The sequence below is a fragment of the Cricetulus griseus genome, chromosome 6, assembly GCF_003668045.3.
Source record: "Cricetulus griseus strain 17A/GY chromosome 6, alternate assembly CriGri-PICRH-1.0, whole genome shotgun sequence".
In the NCBI taxonomy this organism is placed as follows: domain Eukaryota; kingdom Metazoa; phylum Chordata; class Mammalia; order Rodentia; family Cricetidae; genus Cricetulus; species Cricetulus griseus.
The window spans coordinates 97,867,389-97,885,164 of NC_048599.1; the positions used below are offsets into that span (position 1 = coordinate 97,867,389).

The 17,776-nt window shown below is 38.9% G+C and overlaps 1 protein-coding gene and 1 pseudogene across 2 annotated transcripts in view; one reads left to right on the forward strand and one right to left on the reverse strand.

Annotated features, from left to right (window-relative positions):
- Positions 1–17,776, forward strand: part of Sestd1 (SEC14 and spectrin domain containing 1) — a 101,841-nt gene extending 84,065 nt beyond the window's left edge. For both annotated transcript variants that reach the window (XM_027420094.2, XM_027420095.2), the window contains 6 exons: positions 1,164–1,323; positions 5,262–5,343; positions 6,066–6,188; positions 6,900–7,091; positions 9,735–9,856; positions 11,176–17,776. In XM_027420094.2, the coding sequence (XP_027275895.1) occupies positions 1,164–1,323; positions 5,262–5,343; positions 6,066–6,188; positions 6,900–7,091; positions 9,735–9,856; positions 11,176–11,305 (809 nt within the window). In that variant the 3' untranslated portion in view covers positions 11,306–17,776. The remainder of the gene's footprint in view (positions 1–1,163; positions 1,324–5,261; positions 5,344–6,065; positions 6,189–6,899; positions 7,092–9,734; positions 9,857–11,175) is intronic.
- Positions 3,189–3,918, reverse strand: LOC118239105 (annotated as a pseudogene).

Sequence of the window (17,776 nt, forward strand, 5' to 3'; positions counted from 1 at the left end):
TTTATTTTCTGTTGTGATTGGTCAGTCCTGCCTTCCTCGGGCCTTTCACCTTCCTGTTACTCAATTTAAAGTGCTATGTCTTGCATATTCCAGGGACAGATATTTATCATGCATGCAGAAACCATAATTAGTTGTGAAGTGTTCCATGATAAACCCTGCATGCCCCAGACTGTGTTTTATGCAGTGACTTTTGTTGGCAGTGGTGTTGCTATGTCTAACCATGAGAATGAATAGTTGGTTTGATTCCGTGTATTGTATCTCCACACTGAAAATCATCTTCAAGGGAAGTATAGTCCAGTTTCATTAACCCGGCTCTGTCACTTGACATCAAGACTCTTTAAATGCATTTGCAGCAGGAAACACAGTGCAGTTCCTTAGTTGGAAGTCAAACTGAGACAGGGGCATCTTACAAAAAGGGTGAGTAGGGAAGATGCAGGACATTAAGGCAAGTTAGTAGAAGGTGATGATGACACATGATTGAGCAAATTAATTCATTATGAAAACAACTTAGGGAATTAGTTTTTTATATTGACATTTTACTTGCTTACAGCCTTTGTTAAGTTAATGGATGGTAAGCATAATACCTCTTTAATATTTCATATGCCAACTGTAATTTAAAGTATCTCAAGTTTTCTTGGGCCATGCTTTCCTTGAAAGAGAACTCCTATGCACATGTCTAATTTGGAGTCCGGACATCATGGATAGCGCTTCCCACGGCATGTGAGCGCCAATGGTTCTCCTCACAGTGGCCCTCCTCACACTGTTCATCCTTTTACTTTGCTTACACATTGTAAGCATTTTTGAAACCTTGCAAATCTTAGGCATTTGAGAAAAAAATGTGCACCATTTCCCTAAAAATTAGAACACAAAAGGACAAAGGGAAAATATAAAGTCATATCTGTTGAAATAGAGAATCCCATACTTTGACTTTTTAAAAGTCTCCATTTATGCAGATTTGGTTTTGAAGATTCCCTTTATGGAGAATTTGGCAACAGAAGCAAGCATTCCATTTTGAACCCTTTTAGAGGTTCTATTGTTGAGATAGTGAGAGGTCTGCATCCTGTCATGTCAGTTTCTAAAGTGTCTACATTTGGAACTTATGTTTAGCTGCTGAAGAAGAAACACCCTTGTTAAGATATTCAATCCAGTGTCATTTGTTTTAGATGTGGGATTGCAAGGCTTACGAGAAAAAGGTCAAGGTCTCCTGGATCAGATCTCCAATCAGGCTTCCTGGGCCTATGGAAAGGATGTAACTATTGAAAATAAAGAAAACGTGGACCACATACAAGGAGTGATGGAAGATATGCAGCTTAGAAAACAAAGGCAAAGTTTGAATGTTAATGTTAAATTCACCAAAATAGCATGAAACTAAGATAGAAGCTAAATAATCTATATTTTGCATATAAAAGCAAACCTCTTACCTCTTATATGTATAGTAGGTTTGGGGTGAATGTGGTAATTATTATATATAATTGTTCTGACAACCAATGCCACTTCATTCATTTGATAAGGAGGCACCTTTCCCCCTCTTACCTGGCTGTAGAGATTTTAGTTAAACTCAGATATTCACACTAGAAGAAGACCATTGTGGAAAGTGTTCTTTTCTGTTTTCTGTTAGAATTCTGTTAAACCTTACCTAGTTGTCCCTTTGTCTCATCTTATGTCTCACATCCATTGTTGTGTTGGTCGTAGGATTAGACAGTGGGCTGACATTGAATTGTCTTCGCTTGGTAGACTAACAGGAACTTAAGGCTATGGAGACTCAGTCTCTGATCATGACCTGAAAGTGTTAGAAAGTAAAAGATTAAAATTACAGAGGCAAGAGTAGGCACAGATATGTAATCTGGCATGGTTGTATGGAATTTTGCACACTTGGAAACTTAAGTCATGAAGAGAATTTCCCAGACATTTCCGCTCTGCACCACGAAGAGTCACAAAGCAGGAATTCCTTTTGCACCCTGCCTTGATCCTACAGTGTCCTTACTGTGGGGTGATAACTCTGTGAGATTCTTGGGTGAGTCCTCATATGTGCTCTAGCTTCTCTTGCCCAGCTGTCTTCTTACTCTAGCAATGTTTGTTCTCCGCCCTGGTTTGGGTTCCTCCTGTGGATGCTTAGATCTCTTCAGTATGAAGTATAATAAATGATTGTACACGTGTAATTGTCACAGAAGGAGTGACTTGTTCTTCAGTCCACTGCCTTCTGATGTCTCCTCTACTCCTCCAGCTCAGTCATTGGCAGGTCTAACCCTGTATTCCTTACTTCCTCTAGGTTATTTTCTATCCTTCTTTATTCTCCTTTCTGCCTCCCTATTCCTCTCTGTTTGCTTGTTCTAGTGTCAGAAACTTCTAATCCCTGTATGTAATAAACTCATTCTTGGAAAAAATCAGGGCCTATTTTAGACCTGACCGGCTTGATTCTAAATAGCATTGGACACAGTTGGTACAACTGTGTCTTCCTTAAAAACAGCCTCTTGGCTCTGTCCCTCCTGGTTTCTCTTTCTATTGCTAAAGGCTTCCAGAGCTGTGGTGTCCTTCTCTCTGCACATCTTCCCAGAGTCTGCCCTGCATGCTCGTGACTCACTAGGTACCAAGACCTCTCTACCTTGGGTTGCTTCTGGGAGATAGATCTCCAGCTGGATGTGCCACATTCTCATCCAACCTGCTATGCCTAGATCAGATTCATTTCTCCCAAACTCTGCTCTCTCTTAGTTTCCTGTTCAAGTTGCTGTCAACTACCAAATTTAGAATTTAGCTCTAAATTTAAAATCTATCTCAGATGCCAAAGGTTTTCTTTTTTCTGCCTTTGGTCTTGCTGCTGATAATTCTGTTGCAGACAAGAGTAATCTTCACAAGGACAAAGACTGAATGAAGCCCTTGACTTTTGTTTCCATTATTAGAATAATGAGGGTTTTTTTCACACCTTTCTTTTTGTCTCCCCACCATTTCCATGTCTGATCACCACTATGACTACGTCCTGGCCTCACATTCCATGCATGTTTAAAGCCAAGTAAAGACTGTATTTCCATTCTTGAAAGTGAAACAGGCATCTAAACAGCACATTTTTGGCAGTAAAATCTGGTCAACGTTTACCAAACACTGTAGGGGGAAGCCCTCACTTCTCATTATAAAAAAGACAGCCAGATAATCAGCTCCTACAGCAGTGAAGTAAGATAGAATATTTTATTTTCTTAAAGAGACTTCCTCCACTGCCAGAGCACTCAAGAAACTCCTGGTTAGTCCTCCGGAAGCAATTCCTTATATAGCTTTTGAACTTGTCTTCTACTTTGGGAGAACCTTTCTTTTCTATACTTTTTTGTTTTGTTTTGTTTTCCTATTGTTTGGTTGGTTGGTTTTCTTTGGATTCCTGACCTTTTGATGTTAGGGTTGATGGTTTTGTCTTTTCTATTCTGGTTTGATTCTTTTGCATTTTTGGCTGGAGGAGCTCATTCAGATTCCTTCACCAGAGCTGCTGCTTCAATTTCCTTCTCATCTTTACCAAGCTTTACTTCTTTCTGTGGAACCTGATTACTACTTCCAGAGGCTGATCCCTTCCCAGACAGGCTGCTTGTCTCCATCTTCTGACTCGATATCTTGCTCCATGCTACTAGGTGCCATCCACTAACATGTGCAGGCCCTGAGCCACACATGAACCTGAAGACAACAGATGGTGTTATTTGAAGGTCCCAGCTGTTGGATGTATAGATCTTTTCACAGTTGCCACTATTACTTTAATTTGACTGCCCTGTGATTCATCACTTCTGCTTTAACCATGTGTAATTCATCTTTAGCCTTAGTGTCTAAACTGACTCTTCTTGATAACTGGTGCTCATTTTCACCATTATCCATCTTAAAGTAATAATCTTTGTCAGCCTTTGGTTGACAACCAAAAGGATGGTTGTGGGACCTCAAAGGTCTCATGTCATTATGTCTTCCATGGGATGGATGCATGAACTTCAGTGAGAGAAACTAGCCAGAGACAGCTGACTATGGACTACTCTCCTCAGGACATAGATGGAGTTGTGTTCTTAGGCTAGTGTAGGAGACCACCTTCAGCTCTGCAGTCTCAGCATCCTGTAGCTTCCTACAGAATTGCAGTTGCTTTTAGTTTCTCAAATGTGTTGTGTTTGCCATTCATTGATGACTCTTTTTTTTCTGTCTAGTGGATGCTTATGCTAGGCAAATGAGTCCTTCTCCACCCCCACAGAATGTTTTACACGGATACGTAACGGTTTTTACCATCTTACCAACTAAAATTCATTTCCCATCAACGTTTTCTAATCTGACTCCTGTGTGTTTAGATGTTATAATTTAAACTTAGGCTCAACTGTCTTATTTTCCCAATGGCATACAATATGTATTGAGCTTCATGTGGCCAATCATTATCATTAAGGTGTCTTACATATATTATTGTTTAGATCTTAGGAATAATCATTGTTATTTCCCTTCTGTCACTTGTAGATGTACCTTAAATAAGCTACATTATAACATTTGGCTGGGACTGAGAAATCTTTGTTTTATAAGTCGCCCATTAGTAGCTAGTTCTGTGTTACCATTTGGCTTTCTTCAGGAACCCTGACTGTGGAGCCTGTGGTCTGTTGGATTACCTGTTTCTGATATGTGGGCTTTACAAGAGTCCCCTACCTGCCTCTGGTACATGGAACTGCATAGAAATGAAGGAAATGGATCATATCTTAGTTACACCAAGACACTATTGAGATTTATTCTGTATATTATCCATGCAGACCACAGAGAGTTTAAACAATGCTCTGCATTGTGTTGTCTTAACTCAGAAGATATGTGGATTATTTTTTCTTAAAGAGTATAGGTGTACATTTTTAATTCAGAATTTAGTATTATTCCAGATAATATAATTTGAAAAAATAAATTAAATTTCTATGGAGCATCATCCTCTAAACTTTTATACTTTTATCTTTGAAGCTTGTTTAATAAAGTTGGCGATGGAGGTTTATTTGGTTTTTGGTGAACCATTGCGTTTATGCTTTGCTTCAATATTTTGCAGAATCCATGCTATCCTCGAGAGGGTTTGTCATTCAGTATCATCCCAGGTATTTCGAGGTCTTGATGTAACATAGATAATAGATTAGATATTCATAAACCTCTGACAAGTCAGTACAAAATAGTTGCAGTATCCATAGAGCATAGGACTAAGTATTTTAGTGTACTGTTAAACATTCGTGTCAGACAATGATGTTGTAGATCTAGGTCAGAGTACTAAGCTGAGTTTGTGTTTGGTCCATTAGATGTGAGGATATGGTAGACGTGCGGAGGCTGAAGATGCTTCAGATGGTGCAGTTGTTTAAATGTGAAGAGGACGCTTCCCAGGTAAGGCCCGGCAAACCACATAGGAGGTTAGCCTAGACTAAGTTCATTGTAGGCTAACTTAGAAGGCTAAGTTCTCTTAACTGTGAACAAAGTGGACTCCTGTGGTGTTAAGAAAGCCAGTTTATTATGTCAGGTCCTTGTTTCTCCTGTAGAGAATAAAGCTTGGGATTTAGCTAGTTTACTGATCTCATTTCACTCACCCCCTCAGTGAAATCTTCTGTTGAGTTAGAGACTGGGAATATTTATTAATTATTATTGTCAACGAAGTTGTTCTATCCTGGAATGAAGGGTGGTGAAGCACACTGCTTTCTGTTTCACAAGAGAATTATCCGTGCTACATAAGCAACTTGATGTAATCATGTGCTTAGTATCAAAAAAATCATTTAATCTTGAAGTACAGAGAGAATATATCATTTCAAGTCATAATGCACATCTGTAATGGATTCCAGCAGAACTATATTACAGAGACCCATGGCCTCATATCATGTGATGCTAGCTGTACATTGAGCATATCTCTTCAGTAGGTCCTACCTTGACATTTGAAATAGCAGTTTGAGGATCAGGAGAGATTGTTCGTTCATAGGGCATGGCATCAAATGAATGCTAAAACCAGGGTATTAATTAAAGAGCTAACTAATAACACAGAAGTAATTTCTGCACAGACTTAGTGTTTCATTACAAAGAAAGAATTATGAGCCAGTTTTATTCTGTGTATTCATTAGGCAGTAGAATGGCTAAGTGAACTTCTGGATGCCCTGCTGAAGACCCACATCAGACTGGGCGATGATGCTCAGGAAACGAAGGTTTTACTGGAAAAACATAGAAAATTTGTTGATGTTGCACAGGTACAGAACTTGTCTTCTTTTCTACAAGGGCAGTGTGTGAATAGCTTTCTGCAAGATGATGGTGTACCTTAACCTTCCAAGTCTAAGAAGGCCAGTTTTGTTACACAGAGTTAAGAAAATGCCAGCTGGTAAACCAAGACTGGGCTACAGGAACTTAAGAGGGTTTGGCTCCTGAGTAGAGAGTCTCTGTGTTCTCTCTGCTTTTTATTATATGCTATGCCATTTAGACTATCGGACACACAATTAACATAAGGTACTTGTTAGTGACAGCAGATTAGAAGCAGCAACTCCTAGTTTCACTAGAATTAGCATAGTGATACAGAATTGTTTGGGGACCGAAAGTATGTTTGTGTATTTTCCCTCATGCAGAATTCATACTTTCCTATATGTAATTTACTTTCCTCTATGTAATATAAACTGTGGAGCTAACTTCATCTCTTTGTTTTGGCAATCAGAGAGCTGACATTCTTTTGACCAGTACAATTTAGCGGGCTGAGATGGTGAGCTTAAAGAGAATAAGGACAGGAGCCTAAAGAAAAACAAACCTGGGAGCTAACTAGACACATTACTGCATTTGTTAATTGTGTTTGCAGATTGCTGACAGGATGCTGGGTTCATGTAGTGTAGGTGTACTGTGGTGCCACAAAGGCTCCCCATTTCCCTCCTTACAAATTGCTTGTATTCTAACTTTGTGGTTATTTTCCTTCCTAGAGTACGTACGACTATGGCAGACAGTTGCTGCAGGCAACGGTTGTTCTGTGCCAATCTTTGCGCTGTACTTCCCGGTCTTCAGGGGACACACTTCCTCGACTGAACAGAGTGTGGAAGCAGTTTACAGTAGCGTCTGAAGAGAGAGTGCATAGGTTGGAAATGGCTATTGCCTTTCACTCAAATGCTGAAAAGGTAGGCAGGATCTTAAAACTATTTTTTGAGGTTTTATTTATTCGTGTTTCATGTTTGTTTTCGGGAATTTAAGTCTGTGTGCCACTTACAATGCAGTACCTGTAAAGGTTAGAGAGGATGACAGATTCCCCTGGGACTGGACCTACAGTGTTGCATTATCATGTGGGCGCTAGGAGTTGAGCGCAAGTCCTTTGGAAAAGCAGCAGTGTTTTTTAACCATTGAAACTTCTCTAGCCCCATTGTATTCTCTTTTAAAATCAAACAAAAACAACAATTAATAAAACCAAAAACAAAAGACAAGTTACCTTGATAATATTCATTGCAAATGTTTAAGATGTTAATTGGAATAATGTAATTATATGATTAATCTATGTGTTACTGTTCATGTTCATTTTGTTGCTAAGGTTCCTTTGAATGTGTATCGTCATAAGAATGTCTCCACTCAGTCTCCTGAGTTGACCCCGGGCTAGAGTGCTTGGCCAGAGGATTCCAAAACTACAGGAGGCCTGGCTTCTCTCCCTGCTCCTCCCAGTGCAGTCTCTGCACTCTGCTGTCACCTTGTCAGGCTCTTTCATTAGGTCAGGAAGAAAACTATTTTGGCAACTATGTTTGTAGTAATTGTCAGAAAGTTTTTAAAAGTTATTTTGTATTTCCATAATTCAGGGTATAGACTGGCCAAGTAAACTAATGAAACTAAAACAAACAAACAAAAAAACCCTTTGTTTGATGATTATTTTTAAAGATCCATTCTAGAATGTATTTCTTCGTAGTTTTATGTAATTAGAGAAGCCAGTAATAAAAGTAGTATTTGGGCAAATTTTTTTAGAATCCATTTCTCTTCACAGTAGTGATGCTGAGTACATTCCCATTCAAGAAGGAAGTTTTTTATTAGGTAGTTAATTTTGTGTTGAAAACTTAACAGTTTGAGTTTATATGCAGGGTATTTAAATATGCAGTAAGTTATAGCCTTACCCCAAGACAAACAGATGTGACAACCTCAGGAACTCAGGAGAAACAGATGTCACAGGGAACCTCAGGAATCAGGGGAGGGGGTTCATGTTTGAAGCACACTTTTGAAAGTGACATAGCAGATTCTCTCACCTGCTCACTGAACTTTGCAGTTTAGTGTTTTTGGTAAAATGGGCCACAAAATGGGACATTGAGTATGTTGGCTCATACCTGTAGTCCCAGTACTCTGGAAACTGAAGTAGAAAGATTCCAAGTTTAAGGGTAAGCTGAGCCATACAGAGAGACCTCACCTCGGGCAACAGACAAACAAAGGCCTAATGAGCATGAAAAAAGTATAGAAGATAGCTTGATTTATTTTATCTGCTGATTATTTCAGTGAACTTTTTTTTATTATTATAAAATACACTACTCATCCAGAAAAAGTATAGACCTTCAGTGTTGTTCTTATTGGATGTGTACAGGGTGAGCATGCTAGTGCAGGGCCTGAAGCCTCACCCCATCTTAATGGACTTGTACAGTGAGCATGCCAGTGCAGGGCCCTGAAGCCTCACCCCATCTTGGTTCACCATACTCTGCTTCTATCAAAAGAGACTCGATTCAAGTTTCTAACATGATAACATTTTAGAAGAATATTTTTTAAGATTTATTTATTTATTATGTATAAATGTTCTGCATTCATGCCTGCAGGCCAGAAGAGGGCACCAGATCTCATTACAAATGGTTGTGAGCCACCATTTGGTTGCTGAGAATTGGACTCAGGACCTCTGGAAGAGCAGCCAATGCTCTTAACCACTGAGCCATCTCTCCAACCCCTTGGAGACTATTCTTAAATAGGAGAATATTTTTAAATTGATAACCCTTTAGAAGGTATATAAAAATAATTTTAGTTATGAGATTTTAAAATAGAAAGTTGGTGTTTGGGGATTTGTTTTTGTTTTGTTTTGTCCCTGGCCTTTATCTTGCTATGTAAAGTTTTTTGTCATCATTCACTACTTCTCTTCTCGACTGCTTTATTTTATAAAGCAAGCATAAACTCAACTATAACTGTAATCAAATTATATAACACAATAACTAAAGAAATATCCAAATTTGAATCCCAACCTTGAATTTTTTTTAATAAAAAAGAATGAAATGTCTTTACTAGAATTGTAAGCAGTTAAATCAGCAGATCAAAGAATCTAGGCAGATCTTCACGTCAGCTACCTCTGCACATGATGTTGGTGTAGTTTGCAGTTTCTTTAGTTTTGAAGTCTGTAAGCTCCTCAAGAACAGAGCTTGATACCCACACTCCACTTTGCTAAATAAACATCCCATCAAGTGTCCAGTACATGGTTGTCTAAAAAGCTAGAGACAATTTCATAAGCACAAGTTCTATTCATTTTCCAAATAGTACTCCATTATTTCTTTCCTAGAAATCACCCCAGATTTTTTTTTTTTTTTAGTGTTTCTGATTGTATGTTGTTACTCAAGATATGCTTCATTTGTAATGAGAATTTCTTTACTTGTCGTAGCTCAGTCTCGTACAATTGATGCTTATAGCTGTCATAGCTCAGTCTGGGATGCTTATGAAGACACTAAGCATGGAACCAGAGCACCTTCCTCAGCTTACAGAATTTATGCAGGATTAATTCTCTTTCATGGTTTTGATTGGTGCTGCCCTTTTGTTTGCTACAGATTTTGCAGGACTGCCCAGAAGAGCCTGAAGCGCTTAATGACGAGGAGCAGTTTGAGGAAATAGAAGCAGTTGGGAAATCACTTTTGGATAGACTCACTGTCCCTGTGGTTTACCCAGATGGGTATGGTGCATGTTCTTATCATTTAAAAGCTAAATTACTAAGTGAGGAAAATCTATTCTTTAGAAGGCCAAGTATCTTAATTTTGGTCCACATTTCCAACTCCTACAATAAATCAGTTTAAGTTGCAAAGAAGTCCAAATTCAGCTGTTGGCAGCAGTGACAGTTCGTGTTTGCTGACATCAAAATTGCCTCTTGACATCTTGTAAGCAGATGATTGCAGATTAGTTTGAGTCATGGACTTCTAGCCTGAGCTATGACCACAGGGAGTTGTGAGGTTGGGGCCTCATTCAAAATGGGGAGAGTTAGCAAAGGGACTGAGACCCAAGGGACTGAGCTCATAAGATGCACCAAGCAAGCAGCTTTGGTTCTTGACCTTCTTTGCTTATACCAGATAGGTCCAGGCCAGTGTGGTTATTTGTGACTTGGAACTGAAGGAACTGAGGCTTGATTCAGTAAGAGGACCAGGGTTTCCTAGTTTCCAGGTGTTGGAGTTAGGACACCATCTCATGTTTGTCCAGCCCCAGACCTGTGTCTTCTCACAGGCCCTATGGCATCTGAGATTTTTCCTATGGAAGGTCATCAGACCCTGATGTGTCCCTTCTTTTCTGTTCAAATGTGAAATGACCTGTTATAAAAATCAACAAGCCTGGAAAAGAATCAGGAGTTTCATTCCTGGAGATCTCCACCTTGTCAGTGAGTCACTGAAAGGTAGTGCAAAGGAAGTTTGAATCAAACAATAGTAAGATATCCAGCTTTGTGATCCTGTGATGGAGGGGAGTATAGAGGCTTGCAGCCCAGTGTCTCAGCTCCTTTTCTTCCTTCCTAGCAGTGACTGCAACTCTCTGTGTCTTGGTTCCCATGCCTGATTACAGAGTGGAGTAATTGTGCTTTTTCAGATCACAGTGGTGGTGGTGGTGGTGGGGTGACTCCTGGATCAAATATATATAAAGAACTTGGATATGAGACACAAAGGGCATACTGCTGTGTTACAGACTTCCAGGGAGTGTTTGGAATTCATATTGAAAAAAAATTGTCAGTTTACTCCATTGGAATAATATTACTCATAGTTTATACTGAGAAGAATCTCCAGGGATGCCTAGATTTCAACTATCAAAAGTAGCTTAGTGCCATATGATTTACCTGCAGTGAAAGACAGCAATCCCAGCTTCCAGATGCAAGTTACTGTGCAGGGCCCCAGGGGAACTAGTTTCTTCTCATACGGTATATCACATTTTATGATTACATTTGCTTTTATGCATCTGTCACAGTTAAACAAATTTGTATTAACTTGTGTTTTTTTCTGTGTGTTCTGATTTTAGAACTGAACAATATTTTGGGAGTCCAAGTGACATGGCTTCTACTGCAGAACACATCAGAGACAGAATGAAACTGGTCAGTCTCAAAAGGCAGCAGCTGAGACATCCGGAAATGGTGACCGCAGAAAGCTAATGTCCCCAGCTCCCACAGATCTGCAGGTCATACGCTGCCCACACATCTTCGCCGTTGGCATACTGCTGTGCTAGCCACAGCTCATTAAGATGCATTTCCCAGCAGGATAAGCCTCCTTTCTTCCCACAACACGTCTCTAAATGCTAACACCTCTTGGCTCCCGAGGCATAATCATGTAACATGCTTAGATGCTCTAGACTCCAGGTGTCTTAAAGAAGGAACTGTAAACACTGCACTGAGTCCTTGCTTTCACGCTTTACCTGACTTGTCAGTTTGTAGATGAACAACTAAAAACAAGCTTTTGAATGGTGCTAATCGGAGTTTAGGAATTCTCTATGAAAACATGGTTGCCCCTCCTCCCCAGGTGATGTAGACCATTTAGACCATAGTTAAACTGTTAGTGGATAGTGAATACAAAATTTTACTTTGTGATTCTTCAAAATTGATTATTTTTATTGTCTATATGAAGAAAACCCTTCAGATCTTTGATATATCATATTCATTGGAAGACATTTTCCTATTGTATTCATAATGTATTAAAAGTTGTTTGTGCTTAATAAAAGTCTTCTTTAAGTATCTTATTAATTTGGTAGTTACATCCTAATTCTAAACATGAGTGCCTTAATAAAAGGGCATTCTTTGGGTTGTGAGGATGGGCTTTTGGTTTTGATGGTGGCTGCATGTATTTTAGGCAGGAATTTCATATGTATGCATGTGTATATAATAAAAAATAAGCATGTTTATTGTGAAAAATTAGACCTTTAAGAACATAATAATAGAAAACTATTTTTAATTTTTCTCTTGAAAATGCTGTCCAAATTGTTAACTACCCTAAAGATACTTGTCTTTGGGCAAAGAGGGCTAGGAACAAAGGTATGCTTAACTATTTCAATATAGTCTTTTGTATCACAGTAATTACTCTGGAACTAAACCAGAAATTGTTAATAGTATTTAATATCTCATGATGCTAGAGGCAAAATCATCCTGAAGAAGTCTAGTCACAAAAACTGTACAGATCTTTAGAAATAAAATTTGTCATAAAATTGTAATGCTTTTATGTTTGTATTAAGTTATAAAATGTATATAATTTAACATTGTGTTAATTTTTATTTTAGCAGTTTTTTGAAGGTGAAAAACAACTAGGCTTATGATCAGTACAGAATTATGCAAAGAATTATATGCTGGTTTATTTTTTGTGGTCTATAGAGATACTCGCATACCCTCCTATGCTAAAGCCAGTTTTCTCCAGCCTTGTCTCTGCCAGCCTTGAAGAAGTCTATGTTCTTTGTCTGTTCATCCTCATCACTCACTCTGCAGAGCCATTTAGTTAGCAACTACACCTCACTATAGGAAAATGTTCTTTTGAAAATTAACCATAGTCTTCCAGTTACTTAATTGAATGTTTTTGCTCTCTGTCACATCACCTCCCTTTCTCTCCATTTCTAGCATCTCTCCCAAATCCATCCCTCAAAGATGTTGTCTTCTGCCGTCACTGTGAGTGTAGTTGTGAACTCATGTAGACTAGGTCTGTTGCATATGTGCACTCTGCTGCTGTCCTCAGCTGTGACTTATTAGGCATCTCATCCCTAGTGTCCTACATTACATGTCTGAGTTAAAGCACATGGCTCTCAGCTTCCTGCCTGTCATTGCCACCTAAATGAAGGATGTATCATACTTGCCTTTTCTTCCTGGAGTAGTTTTTGATCAATGGTGCCACAATGTCCAGGGCAAAATTCAATTGCTCCCCATGTCTTACACTGCCACTGCCTCTGAGACCATCCACAAGTTCTTTCTATACTTGATAACCCTTCTTCCGGGCTTTCCTCCTGTGGGAGGAGCTCCTGTGACTCTTCAGTCTTTATGACGGTGCTAGCCCTTTCCTAGAATGTCATAAGATCCTTCATGGGTCTTACTGTTGTCTCACATGTCTTGTGCCTAGACTTTTCCTTGTGTGTAACATGCTCAGTCCTACACATGTGTTCCATTGTAAACATTAGTAATAATCCCTCTTCTACTGTAGTCTGGTGTGTATTTGAATGGTGGTATTTTCTAGAGTTAGGGATGACTTATAAATGTGCTTCTGTGGAATGTGTATGATGTTAGATCCTTAGACATGTTCCTTTTAGATGTTTGCTTCTTATATTTAATGTGTTTCTTTTACTGAGTTTCAGTCATCAGTGTTTTTATTATGACTTTGTAATTATGCCATCAGCACATGGGTATGTAATTCCAAATTAGTTAACTTTCATACATTAAGCTCTCTTTCCTGCAAAAAAGATAAAGCAAAATATGGAAATGCCATGTATGATTTGAATAGTCACATGAAATTAGATACATAGTCACTCTTCATTGGCAAATGTGTTGCCCTGTTTCTGTATGTGTGTCTTTACAGATGCACAAGAGTTACGAATCAAAAGCCAACAATGCCCGGAACTGACTTTTCTCATATGGCCACAATTCACTGAGAGGACACATGAAGGATGTGGCTTCAATTTGTTTGAAATCTCAGGCCTTTGCTATGTTGATACTGACATTGGCCTACAAATGTAATTAAAAAGAAAGTCTTCTTTCATTACTGGTTCATTGCTATAGACCCTGCATTACTTTAGTCCCTCCGAGGTATTGACTGACATTTTAGCTGGGCAACTTTTGTTAGGTTGTGTCTGTTTGCCTTCCTCTTTCCTTCCCTCCTTCCTTCCTTCCTTTCTTCCTTCCTTCTTCCTTTCTTTCCCCCTTTCCTTTCCTTTTTTTTTTTTTTTTTTTTTTTTTTTTTGCCTGTGTCTTTGTTCCTGTGTAAACCCAGTAGACAATGGCAGTTTGATGTCTTCTCTTAGTGCATGTCTGACTCAGCAGAGCTATGGTACAAAGAAGACAGCTTCCTTTAGATCAGTTTGGCTTCATTCCAAGTTCTCATTGCTTTGGCCTTACTTTACAAGGGGGATTCATTAGTGACATTAGTGAAACTGCTCAGCATTGGGATTCAGTACTGCAGAGTTGAGTGGATCTCTTACTTTATTGGGGTTTAAATCAGCTTGTGAATATTACCTGCTCTTCATATGCTTGTCACTTCATTACTTTCAGGTGATGTGTGGTATGCTGTTACGATTGTTACTGTCATTCTTCCCATTGAGAACATGTCAAGTTGCTTTTTTTTGATAGTGCTAAACAATCTTATTTCATCTAAACAATCATACCACTGCACAGTATGTATCCCACTACACAGTATACATTGGCAGAGATCATTCAGCCTTCTTTTATATGCTATATAACTTTCCAGAAGAGATTTGGTATTCTTGTGGATGTCTCACACCCTACCCAAAGAACACTGAGTCATAAAGAACACATGATGGCTGCTAAAAACTAAAGCTACTATAGCTGGTGTACTTCTGTAGATCTTGAGTCTGTATAGAAGGTACAGGCAGAAATAAGCATCAGTAAATAGGATAACATCCACTACAAGACTTGTACAATGCTAGTATCTTAGATTAAGGACCCAAAGAAAAAGCTCTCCAGAATTTAAAAAGATGGTGAAGATAGCCAGACTGTCAACCGAATTAGTAAACTTGGCAGTGCTGACTTTCAGGTCTCAAAGTAAAGAGTCTCAGTTGAGAGCAGAAAGTATTTTCTGATATGTAGCCAACAAATATCTTGGAGAAACAAAATGAATAGCATTTGACACTCTTTGACTTTACAAAATCAATAGATGTCAATGAATATCCCTGAGACTCTAAAATATGAAATGCACAAGTCATCAATTTCAATAATGAAATATAATAATCTGTAGAAGTATTTAAAACTGAAGGGACATGTACAGTGGAAGGCATCATTGCTATGATCCTTCAGAGTAGAAAATAGTATTCCTTAATCTTGGAATTCATGGACTGGTAGAGAGGACACGGTTTATCCCCTCTGTTCCATACTCCCTTCAGCCCTGACCCCTTCGTCCCTACCCCTTCACCCCACCCCTGTCATCCATACTCCCTCACCTCTGCCCGTCATCCCTACTTCTTCACCCCTGCCCCTTCATCCCCACCCCCATCTAACAGTGGATAAGGAAACATACATTTAGATTACAAGCCTGAAGTACTGAGGGTGGAGCTGGCACCCTCATCAGTGAGTAAAGCTTTAAAGCCGACAGATTCCCTGCTGTGGGAAGATAACAAAACATTAAGATGGAAGACACGACACAAGTATCATCTATGTTGAGTTTGACGGGGCATGAGACAACTCCATTAACTCTATTAATTAACACAATCTGAAGAAAGTTACAGGAGGAGTGCATTAAGAAGGAAACGAGCTATAAAACCAAGAGCGTATATCTGAGATTTGTAGAATCTTCCAGTACTGAGGTAAACATGGCTTGAGACCACCATTAGTGCTAGTCTTGGTTAGAGAAGATGCAATTTGACAGACAGGTAGTGATGGTAATGGGGAAAGACCAGTTGTGTAATAGACACTTAAAAGTGAGGGTGTGCCGTGGTGGCGCCAGTTGGTGGAGGTGATGCTCAGCGTGACTTAATGCCCCAGTAGTCATTTAAAGCAAACTTGAGAACAAACGCTAGTCTGTCTGTGTACTCCAGGACAAAGCAGAACCTGTGCTTGGACACGAAGATCTTCAAGAGCACAGGAAAGCCAGCACTGAAACTAAATATTATGAAAGCTGCTGAGTAAATGTTTCAAAGAATCAAGATTATTTTTGTGAGAACTCTTTATGAGGCAAGATGCAGTATATAATTCCTATATGTCATGACACAGGAATTCTAAACATAGGCTAAAAATAGTGACTGCCAAGCTTTTAGAGCAGAGATGTGAAGGGTGTGAAGTAAGACGTGTGAGACACCATTTCTGACCAGGCCACGCCTTCTGGGGGGTGGGGTAAATGTCAAACCTGTTTCCCAAAGTTTTATTATAAAAATTTTAAGTCTATAAAGTTTAAAAAAGTTTCATAGTGTCCTCACCATGTGGACGTAGTTACACTTGCTTTGTCACATGCCCAGCCATCTGTCCACCCATCCGGATTCTTTTTTGATGCATCTAAAATTGCAAGCCTCTATATGCTTCTACCTAAATACTTCAGCATACCTCTTACTAGCAAGGGTTCCAGACCTGCTTATAGCTTTCTTTTGGTATAAAATTGACATGCACTGTGTTTTCATAAATACATGGAGTACTATATAGAGGAAAACCTACCATTCTAGAAAGTTCTCATGTGGCCCTTCTCATCAGTCACTGACCTCCACATGACAAGCACTGCTCTTTTTCCTACTGTAAGTTTGTTTTGTTTAAAGCTTGTCTTTATTAGCATCACACATCAACTACTTTCTTTGACAAGGCTTCTTCACTACCATAATATTTGGGAGATTTATCCATGGAGTTGGTATTACTATTTCATCCCTATTGTATTGCTGAATAGTGTTCCATTTATTGTACATGACCACTTGTTTTTCCAGTTTCTTATTGGCTAACTGAGCTATTTTAGGAGCGGCAATTATGAACAAAGCTGCAATGATCATTCTTAAAATACAACTGTGTGAATATAGTTATTTGTTTTCTCGTGGGTAAATACTTAAAATTGCTGGCTCATAGGAGGTTTTTTTTTTTTTTTTTTTAAAGAAACCACCATCCTTTCCTCCAATGTGATTGTTCTGTACTCTGATTATTATATTTTGAGTATGTAAAAAGTTGTAAACTATTTTTCTGACTCCCATGTTTAAATAGTAAGGAAGTTGGGGTAGAATGGATATCACTCGTGTTTGAATGTGCTAGTTGGCATTTCAGGGAAGTAAGGGAGCCCATCTGCCTCAAAACAGCTCCCCAAGAGGTTCCTAAGACATGAAATTTTAGAATTAGCTCCACTCTGTGAAAGGTTAGACTCTAAGCATGCTAATTTACTAGCTAGAAGAAATGGCACTAGCTCCATTATGCTACATTTACCACCCACTCTCAGTAAAGAACGTAAAGCATCGTTGAGAAGTAAAGAACATTTTGTGATGGACCAGAAAAGTAGAGTGGACCAGAAAAAAATAAACAAGATCATATACAAGAGTCAGTTCCTGGTACCACAGCATGAAAAAAGATACCTGAATGAGGAAGTGCCCCTGTGGTGGTCAGGAAAGCAGAAACTAGGATGGCAAGAACTCTACCTCACAGTTTTACATAGCAGATAGGTATGGTTTTGTAGACTTTTAACTTTAAAGGTCACAGTTTCCATCTTTTCAGCCTAGGTTTGTTTGTTTCATACGTGGGTGACTTTTTTCTACTGTGTACCATCCTCCTGTTCTATTACACAGAGTATTCGCTTGTGAAATTATAATCATATATATGTTTCCAATACCCATGTTCAAATATACCAGTGCGTGATTTATCTAACCTTTCCGATAGGATTTTTAAGGGCTGGGAAATTTGGCTTCTATTGTATATCCTTATAATGTGCCCACGTTGTAAATATGCAATAAAAATCATAAAACACAA